Source organism: Spea bombifrons, chromosome 7 (genome assembly GCF_027358695.1).
Source record: "Spea bombifrons isolate aSpeBom1 chromosome 7, aSpeBom1.2.pri, whole genome shotgun sequence".
Taxonomy (NCBI): Eukaryota; Metazoa; Chordata; class Amphibia; order Anura; family Pelobatidae; genus Spea; species Spea bombifrons.
Genome location: NC_071093.1, coordinates 43710798 through 43721300, shown reverse-complemented (window position 1 = coordinate 43721300; position 10503 = coordinate 43710798). Strand labels below are relative to the sequence as shown.

Sequence of the window (10503 nt, the reverse complement as noted above, 5' to 3'; positions counted from 1 at the left end):
TATTGTAAAGCAGCGTAAAGAGAAGTTTACATTTTTTTTCTTGTTTTCTTACAAGTGTCTTCTAAAAATCTCTGTGATGAACGCCACGTTCCGTCGGCATTCGCCAAAGTCGGCGGTAGAAATGTAATACGCGAAAAAAGAACAGTCGCCTCTTCGGAGGGCTTCCCTATATAATAAGCAGATATTATTGAATTAGACCCCTGGGGGGGCGATGCCTCTAGAATGTATACATTTTGGTTTATAGGGCCAACCCAGTCATAATGTTCCTAAAAGTCAGTGATGGCTAAAAATGACCTTTACCATCTACCTCGGTAATCCGGCACCAGCAGGGTTTTTTTTTTTTTTTAAACAGAAAAACAATCTGCTTGTGTAAGGATCGCAGCCGATCGTTTGCTCTGTCTGTGCGGTTCGTTGATGTTTCTATAACTGTTTTTCTTAGTTACGGACGTTGATTTATTCTAACTGTTCCTTTTTGTTCTTTGGGGCAATTCTTCGCGTCAGCGAAGCCAAACAGTTAAATAGGCCGCCTAGACTCGTGCCGTTAATGCCAGCCAGTTCTGCCTCTAAAACAAGTTTATCCCCCCCCCATCCTTGTGCCTGAAACAATATCCTTGGTTATGTATACTTTTTATGTGCATTAAATTTCCAAATAAAGATGTATTCTAAATAAAAGGTTTGGCAAATTATATTTAGCTGTTCTTACCGTTGTCTTGCTTATAACACCCTTAAGGAATAGATTTATGTTTCTATAAGCAGGACATGGAGGGAGCAAAAGAGAGCATCTCCAAGTCTTTACACTCACGGGAGGAAGTGCTGGACAAAAACTCTTCCATACAGGCCGGGGATTTCTCCTTCTATAGGGTCTTCACAAAGCTTCACGTTGACAGTTGAATTGCTTGGGTCAAGTTCTTAATTCTATAAAGTTTGGCATACAGTTATTGAGATTGGTGCCGTCACTCTTTGTTTCTGTTCTTTGGTCCCAGGCAGACCTGAGACTGAAAGCGTCCAACTCAACTCGGTAACTCAATGGATTCCACCCCATGTCCAACCCAACCTAATAGTAACTCAATGGATACTGCCCCATGTCCAACCCAACCTGATAGTAACTCAATGGATTCCACCCCATGTCTAACTCAACCTGATAGTAACTCAATAGATTCCACCCCATGTCCAACTCAACCTAATAGTACCGTAACCCTAACTCAATAGGAGACTCCCAATGTCCAACTCAACCTGATAGTAACTCAATGGATACTGCCCCATGTCCAACCCAACCTGATAGTAACTCAATGGATACTGCCCCATGTCCAACCCAACCCAATAGTAACTCTAACTTAATAGGAGGCTGCCAGTGTTTGGCTCACGTTAATGGTAACTCAGATAGCTCTACATGTCCAACTCAATTTAATAATAGCTCAATAGGAGAGTCCCAGTGTCCAACTCAACCTAATGGTAACTCAATGGATACCTCCCCATTTCCAACTCAACAGGAGACTTCTAGTGTCCAACTCAACCTAACGGTAACTCAACAGATACCTCGGTATGTCCAACTCAATAGGAGACTCCCCATGTCCAACTCAACCTAACAGTAACTCAACGGATACCTTCCCATGTCCAACTCAATAGGAGACTTCTAGTGTCCAAGTCAACGGATACCTCGGCATGTCCAACTCAATTTAATAACTCAGTAGGAGACTCCCAGTGTCCAACTCAACCTAATGGTAACTCAACGGAAGAATCCCAGAGTTTGACCCAACCTAATGGTAACGCAGTGGGGGCTCCCAGTATCCACTTCCACTCGGCACCAATTCAAGAAGCAAGTTGTTTATTCACTGGTGAGTTGTATATTATGAGTCTCCTGCTGGGTTGAGTTAGCACTCATCCGAAAACACGAATGTTAGTGAATTGACCTGTCTGGCTGCGCTGCGAGCAAATAGTAAAATGTTTTAAAAATTGGATAAAATCAGAAAAAAAAATTCTATTTCCAGCTGGTCCGGTTGGTTTAGGGGCCCACAATTCATTAATATTTGGAAATCCTTTGTCATAATCTACTTACGTTAGAAAGCGGCGATCTAATACAGAGCTAAGGAGCTGGAATTAATTCACGGTACAAATGGGTTATTAAAACTGGGAGTATCCGGCCGCTGGCCATTTAGAAAATTGAGTTCTCTTATTAAATGGGCTTTCTAGGTAGTGGGCGCAGTGAACGTTTTTTTTTATTAACCATTCCTTGTGTGGAATAACCCAAAACATGAACATAATAGATACAAAAAAAAAAAAATAAAGATAATAGAAAACATAATCCCGTTATTTGTAACAATAAGACATCGCTTTAAAAAATGTATACCTAATGGCACAATATTTATATATATTTAAAATATAAAAATATGTCCCCCCCCCTCAAAGCATGTATAAAGTGGAGCTCCCACTATTTTTATTACTAGTATCAGATCAGACAAATACATCAAAATATTCTACTGTTTTCTTTTTTGTTGTTGTAGTTTTTGCCCCTAAAATATAATATTTTCAGGCAGCTGTGTATTAACCATTTGTATGAGTTCCCACTCTGTTATCTGAGCCCCGATCTACTAAATACCCTGACTCCTTATCATACTGCCTGTGGGGAACAATGGAATGGCTCGGTCTTAATCACCCAACCTGACTCTCTGACTAATGAAAGTCTATGGAGGAACGGACTTCATCAGCATTGCCATAAAGCGTCAGCTCAGTGTGGTGTTTGAGCCGGGAAATACTCCTAAAATATCACATGACCGACAGCAACGGCGGCTCCAGGCCTGCAGATAAAGGCCTGGATTTCTGTCAGCCATTTGTATTAACCCTTTAAGTTCATAGCTTACGATTTTCAAGTTTGTAACAATAATAATGAAGCACCTATAAATTCCACCGGAAAGAGTGTCTTATCTGACATTAGGGGGCGATCTCTAATCATCTAACCCCTACCCCCAACTGTTCCTTTAACCCCACCATATTAACCGGTGGCCATTTCAGCTGTTCATATAATATAATTTGTCTTAAGACATCTGCCTCTTACACCCATCGCTTCTGCCCACCTCTGGCCCTAATATTAATGTTATTTATTGTTTTATATAGCGCCATCATATTCCACGGCGCTGTACAATGGCTGATATGTTTTTGTATTCAGTTTTCTTCCTTTCTGGGATATGGACACCATAGCCTGTCTCAAACGTTTGCAGCAGAAGCCGCTACAATGCATGGGGAACATGCGCGAGAAACCCACACCCAGCGACGTATTGTGGCCGAGGTTGGAAGTCCAAGAGAGTCCCCGGAGCCCACCCTTGTGCAATGCGGCTCGGACTGCCCCCTGATATCAGTGGTCATTGGAAGTCCCACTGATGTCACGAGCAGTCCCGCTGATGTCACGGGCAGTCCCGCTGATGTCATCCCCATTTAAAGTTAAAACGGGTGGCGAGTGGGACGTGTCAGGACCCCGCTTCCCACAGCCGGGATTATTCGGGGTGTCAGGGTGCTTCTTTCAGAGTCTCCAGGCGGAACCTGGACAGTTCCCTCGATATGACGTCATATCCCGGCGCTCCGCAGAGGTGCCGGCGGGTGGGCGTCTGCCATGGGGTCCGGCCTAGGACAGCGCACAACGTACATTTGCACCGGCCTTCTAAACATATGAAAAGACATAGTGAGTGTAAGCGTGAGTGTGCGTATGTGTGTGCGGAGAGGCTTCTTTGCCTGGGGTGCTATCTGGTCACGGACCGGCCCCCGGGGGCCTCTCACATACACACACAGCTGATTAGGAAGCTGGATAATAAGCGCGGGGCGTCAGCTGCCGCCGCGTCAGCTCCTGCGCTTCGCATTTCCTCGGGGATGCAATTATCGGCCAATCCCTCAGACAGGTAGCTATGGAAGCCCAACACTGCGGCTCATTAGCATCAACCGGCAATAAAGCGGGAAAAACACACAGGCCGGCTAATGACTTCCCGGCTCGGGGGCCAGGTTTTTTCTTCAGCGAAATCTTCTCTTCTAATACAGAGCGCGGCGTAAGAGCTTAGCAGACGAGGCATCTCGCCGCTCCTCTCTCTCTCTCTCTCTCATCCCAGCTTTATCCCTCGCTATAAACCCCGCTCCAGACTATAAAGCAGAGGCCGCCGGCTCCTCTTATCATCATCATCATCATCGTCATCATCATCATCCTCTCTGCCCGCCGCAGCTGGATCCTCGCTCCATTAATAGATTACGCTACGGATTTTAGGCAGATTTAGCCGGATTCATTTGCTTAAAAGACTTTTTTGGAAGCCTCCTCGGATAACGCCGCTCCCATCCCTTCCGTTTCTATCATTTTATTCCCCCCCACCCCCTATTTTTTTATTTTTTTTGAAGATCGGGTTATATATCAAGGGAATTCTCCTTTTTTTCCCCAGCTATCGACAAAAGAGGTAAGAGCTATTTTTTTTCCCTCCCTCTCTCTCCTTTCTCGCTCTATTTTCGCCATCGAGGGGTTAATCCCTCCCCACGGGCCGCACGATTCTGTATGGGAGGGGAATGGAAAGGGTTACTGGAAACACGAGCGTGAAAAGAAAAAGTTAACCAAGGCTTGGCTGAGGGTGATCCGTGCTCAGTGGGCAGGTCTTGGCAGAAGAGCTTGCAATCTGTCGTGTGCGGCTTCTGATGTGACCTCTACGTTCTATGAAAATGATGTCGTTGTTTTGTAAATGTGTGTTGTGTGTAATTTGTGCGGGGCCGCCCGAAACCCCCCCTAAAAGAGCAGCAGGTGTGGGGGGGGGTCCCGGCTGATCTCAGCTCTGATATCCTCTGGATAAGGATGATGGGTGTTGTAGTCCAACAAGAACAAGTTAAAGGGGGTCAGCGGTGAACATGTAAAAGCGGGTGGCTGTACTTTTGCTGGATTTATTGAACTTTTGATGGAATTATACATTTTTACTCATTTTGCCGTTAGATGGAAGATATTTGTATCAGAGTGTGAATTTGAGTAATGATTTTTTGTAGTGTTTTTTGATCTATACATCGGCTCCGGTGATCGCTCCGATTCATGGGTTTGTATGGAAAAGGATCCGAGACGCCCCGCAGCCCTCGGGGTTACAGATCGCTTACTGGCCGCCGAAAGTCCTGCCGTAAAAGATCATCATCAATTCGTTGGTCTCGTCTTAGATTCAGGTTTAATACCCTCACTGTGTTACCCTCTACCACTTCTGCTGGGAGGCTGCTCCACTTATCTACCACACTCTCAGTAAATATAGTCCTGCCCCACTACTAGAAAATGCTGAGCTGGGGTGGGGTAAGAGTTGTTAGGTCCCTTTAAATGGAGACGTTGGTGAAGCCGCACCGTTTAGGTGATCGATCGTTGTATATTCTCCGGTAGGGGCGTCCTCTGGTGACCCTCAGAAAGGTTTGACGGCCTCGGCTCATTCATTCACTTTTCCTTTTTGCCCCCATCCTAATAAATCAGACGCCGTTGATGCACTGCACCATTTTCCTCGCCCAGCGATGAAGCTTCTGTGTTTGATACGAATGGAAACTTAGTTCCCAGAATTACTTCTCTCTCTCTTACTGTATCCGGGAATAATTCCTCCCCGTACCTGGGAACTTTCCAAACGAGCTGCGGCCTGACTTTTGAAATATTAACCCTTTAATAGCCTATCTGTGCGGCGAGTCGCCAAATACGCTACCCAAATGGCTCTAATACCGGTCGTCATGGAAACCTCGACTCGTCGTTATTTAAAGATATACTTGAGTCACCTGCATTCAAGCAGGGATATCAACCCTAACATACTGGGAGCAAAAAGCACCAATTAGGAGTCTTCGATATGATGCCGGCGGGTTGGAATGGGAAGGAGTCGGCTGGAGACCCCGAGAATCGACCCCTTTTACCCCGAGACCCCGGGTCAAACTCTGAGAGTTCCCGGCCTTCTCTCCCCCAACCTTTAAAACCAAACCAATGAGCCAAAAGTGTCTAAAAATAGGTTTGTGCCGGAAATGACACAAATTTCTCCCAAATGTTTATTTAATTTTTTTTGGGGGGGGCGGTTGAAATTTTCCAGAGCAAAGAAAAAGACGGCAATGCAGAGATTTTTGTCTTGAGCAAAAAAAAAATAATATATATATATTTTGGTTATATTTTTTTTCCTAGGTGTTTTTTTTTTTAAGTTGCCAGCACTCCAGGGGTTAAACGTCACATGACGCTGTGTTTTTTCCCAATTAACTCCGTAAACAGCTTTGATGTGCCTCTGGAGACGGCGGCCGCTTCTCCCTCTGGCTATGTTGCCATCATTAGGTTATTTTTTGGCTAATTAGGTTTTTTTTGCGTGATCTGAATGATTTTCTCCTCTTTTCTAGCTGATCAGAGCCGAATATTATTCTATTATTACCATTTTATCACATTTTATATTCATATAACCCCACGGGATGTCAAATGCATACATTAATATCTGATATTAACCCCGTATTTACATTTAATAGTATTTATTGGTTTTTTTATTATTATTATTATTTCTTGCAAAAAAAAAATTCAGAAAGTAACCCTTTAGTTGCCTGTCTGTGTCACGCTGGGGTATCCGGTTGCTTTTGATCTCTAATTAAAATCAGATCAAATAATTTACGTTGTATATAACGTGCAAAGGACGCCCCCCCCCCCCCGTCCCGGAGTTCAACATGCCCGATTGTTGAGTGCTTTACAATTTGTTATAGGCCTTCTCCGGCGGTGAAATGGTTAATGATGCATTCTCCGGCGGTGAAATGGTTAATGATGCATGGGTGCTGAGTTTTGTAGGGATGTGTAGGGACCGGCAGTGGCGCCACCAGGCAAGCAGATTAGGGGGCTGTTTGGGGACCCCCATCGGTCGCTCATCGGGTCCCTTCAGGCATGTGGGGCGGGGGAGGGGAGATTCTGCATTAAGTTACATCGTTATAATGTATCGTAAAATAATTGTCAGTATTCCGCTCGCCGCTTCACTTTATCCTTTTCATCTCTTTGTATCTGAGATCAGAGACCGTGGCTGCCGTCGCATGCTCGCTGCCGGAGGGGGGGGGTTGCGTGGTGGGGGGAGGGGAGCTGCGCTTTGCATGTGATGCATTAGTGCCCAGGAACCGAAAAATATCATTTATCTCCTCTGGAAAGGCTTGTCCGCTGTCTGGTCGCCCATCTGCCGCCGCCGTCCCATATGGCCGTATCCGGCAGCTCTTATTATTAACCCATTAGGTGCAGACCAATGCTTTTTGGCAGCCTATCTGGCAATGCAAGCGTTAAGCTGCAAAATGCTGATAAATCCTTCGAATTTACACATTCCTGATAATAATAGTAATAAATAAATAATAATAATCAGATTTATCGGTGGCCGGGGATGGGGGGTTTCTTTCCAGCGGGCTTTCTGTAAGTTTCACCCCAAATATATTATTTTCTGTGGGGTTGTGTCCTGGATAACCTCGTCTCTGACACTAGGGGGCGCTCTCTGTCCCCTAAAATCAAATTACATAATAGGCAGGGGCCTGGCGTGTCGGCCGGCGGCCGGGTCTCATACAGAGGATCAGATGTTCCAGTCCTGACCGACTATTTTTAGTATTATCAGCGCATCGCCGACTCGACTTACATCGGCCGTACATGCGCGGAACACGCTGCTTCTTCATAATAACATTTAACAGGGCGAGACGGTTACATTAATGTATCCAGACCGGGGGGGGGGACTTAGCGTATGCCACCTGAGCGTTCCATCTGAAGAAGAGCCCTCCGAGGTCCTGAAAGCTTATGTAACTTCATATCTTTTCCATGTCGGCCCAAAACAATCAACTTCGACCAAAAGACTCCGCGAGAAGCCAAAACGCAGACATTTACGACGATAAAACTTCTAGATTAATGTTTTAACTTAATTGAGGTCTTATTTCTAAGATAAAAACCCCTAATAATAATAAAAAGGATCATAGAGTATATATTACACGGGGTCTAACACGACCCCGTGTAATATACTTCGCGATATCCTATATAAGACCTAAGGGGCCCTCTGTGGCCCTCAGCTGGGCTTAGAATGGAAGTCAGAAGTCGTCTGGTTTGGTAAATTGGGACAGTTTGAAAGGGTTAACCCTCTGCGTATCTCATGTTTTCTGGTTTCACCCCCCCCATGTCCCAATTTGCCACCCCTCCAGGCACTTGTATGGATCAGAAGTAGCACAACTGCCCTACGCGTCGATGAGGGCCGTCCCAACAAACTGATGAAAGCTCGCCGCGTATCCTTCGCCTCGGAGATCGTTCCACAAACCGGGGAGATTCAAATCGCAAGCAAATCCTCCCGGGATATTTGAATGCCAGGCTGGGAGCGAATGCAAAGCAGGGATCCGGCTGAGCGATAAGAGAGACGGCGGCACAAACACCTCGGGGTCGTCTGAATCGCCACCGAAATAAAGCAGGTAAGAGACGGAGCGAGAACGAGTTCCTCCTCCTCGGAATCCTAGAAGAGTCAGCATTCTAATCGAAGGTTCCGTTCCGATAACGGTATCTACGGGGGGACCTTATCCCCGCGGGGAGGTTCTTGGACAAATAACGTCTTCTTCTGCCCGGCGAGGGGGGGGGGGAACCCAAGACAATAAAACAAAAATGATTTATGGATCGACATTTCCGCCTCCATCATGACAAATATTTGCATTTAGCGAGGGACCATAAGGCGAGTCGTTAACTCGACAAACAAAGAAGTCACCTCCAAAGGGGGGGGTGGGGGGGAAATCAATGTTGTTGAGTCAAGTGATTTAATGCTTTTGTTTGGAAGCGGAGAGTTGAAATTAATGGAGAATCAGGATGGTGAGGACGGCGGGGATTTGTGGCGAATGCTGACTTTCTTGTTGCCCCTTGTATGACAGGAGATATCTCTGAGGGCTTCGCTCACTTAAAGCCGCCACCATGGATGAGATGGACGTGCCCCAGATGAAGAAGGAGGTCGAGAGTCTGAAGTACCAGCTGGCTTACAAGAGAGAAATGTCCTCTAAATCCATCCCTGAGTAAGTACGAGGGACGTGGCATGGCCGGTCGGTGGCGCGGCGTGAGACCGGACCATTAGAGACCGGCAGCTCTGCAACTTCCAAGGTAGAAGAAAAAACAAGATCAGGATTGGGGTAAAAAAAAAACTACAGCTACGCGCGCAGCTAAGATAATTGAGTCTTCTGAAAGTCACAGGTTAATTACAAAGTATCAGCCGCAGAAACCTCGGAGAGGTGGAAGTTTTAGGTTTCTCTACTCCAGGTCCACCTGTCCTCGCTTGAGGAGAGTATCTGCTTAAAGCGGACCGGCCACCGCACTCGCGTCAGCGTCAGTGCTTACGTTTTCCGGGAGTTCATAGATTAGAACGCTCAGAGGGTTTGCGATTGAGTATCATTCTCCTCCTTGACTTGTATCGCCTACTTAAGAATTTTCCCGCGAGTGGAGGAACCATATATCGTAACGATGACCTCAATATGCGCTTGCTCCGTGGCGCGTTCCGCTGTCGATTATCTCTGTCCATAGAGAAAGCCCAGTTACCGACGTTCACGAGTTTGGTTTGTCAAGTCTTTGTGTCCGAGTGAGTCCGGTGCTGTCGAGCTGGCCACCCCGATCGAGGTTTTGACTTTTAGTTCATCCCAAAGCCCCATGTTGTCCAAGATGACCGCTTTTGACCGGCAGAACCGATACGTTTTCAACTTAAACCCAATTAAGAGAACAGTCAAGTTGGAATGTTGTCGATAATCGAATATTCCATTTGCTTCGTCCCAGTACGCTGGAATTTAACAAACGCAACTCTGCTGCCGACTCGACCCCCCACCGTCCTTTACTAGACCCCGGCAGCTCTCCACGATGCAGGAGATAGAAGCAGCGGAGATGTTTTATCTGCTCAATAACGCCAGAGATAAAATCATTTATGGTTGAGCTGTAAGCACGGTGCTGGATCCCTGCTTGCAATCGGGTGGATCGGGTTCCTTGGAGGAGTCCGGCGATCATTGCCGAGTGGAAACGGCGCAATGATAATCTCCTACTTAAAATACAAAAGCCTTTTACTTAACGAGGGAAGGAAAGACTTTAGACCTTCTTTAACGAGCAGGTTCCTCGTTATATTAAAATTCAGGAATTATTCATTAAGAGCGGCTTAAAGCCAGGATCTCGTTAAATCCTTTCTCTTTTTCTCTAAGGCTGCTAAAGTGGATTGAAGAAGGAGTACCGAACGATCCCTTCCTCAACCCGGAGCTAATGAAGAATAACCCCTGGGTGGAAAGAGGAAAGTGCAGCATCCTGTAGGAGACCCCCCCCCATAAGAAAATAAAAAATCCAAAAAACATTATCGGAATGTCCTAAAACAAACATAAAAAAGTGATATTAGGGTACAAGATAGGAAGCCGTTTAGATCTGTATTGCAAGGCAGAGCTTAACAACACGTTATAAAGGGGGGGTAGCAATCCGGGTGCTTAGAATCCAAATGAACCCCCCCATAGACAGACTGTTTTGTAGCATTGCTGTTAATATTTTAGGTTTAGAAGGTCCTC

At 45.9% G+C, this 10503-nt stretch overlaps 1 protein-coding gene across 1 annotated transcript; it reads left to right on the top strand.

The window, feature by feature from the left end:
• Positions 1 to 4167: 4167 nt before the first annotated feature.
• GNG13 (G protein subunit gamma 13) lies at positions 4168 to 10372 on the top strand. Its single transcript, XM_053471265.1, has 4 exons — positions 4168 to 4427; positions 8146 to 8406; positions 8854 to 8991; positions 10153 to 10372. Exons 3-4 carry the CDS (start codon positions 8894 to 8896, stop codon positions 10256 to 10258), a joined length of 204 nt encoding a protein of 67 aa, XP_053327240.1. The 5' UTR covers positions 4168 to 4427; positions 8146 to 8406; positions 8854 to 8893; the 3' UTR covers positions 10259 to 10372.
• The last annotated feature ends 131 nt before the right edge of the window (positions 10373 to 10503 follow it).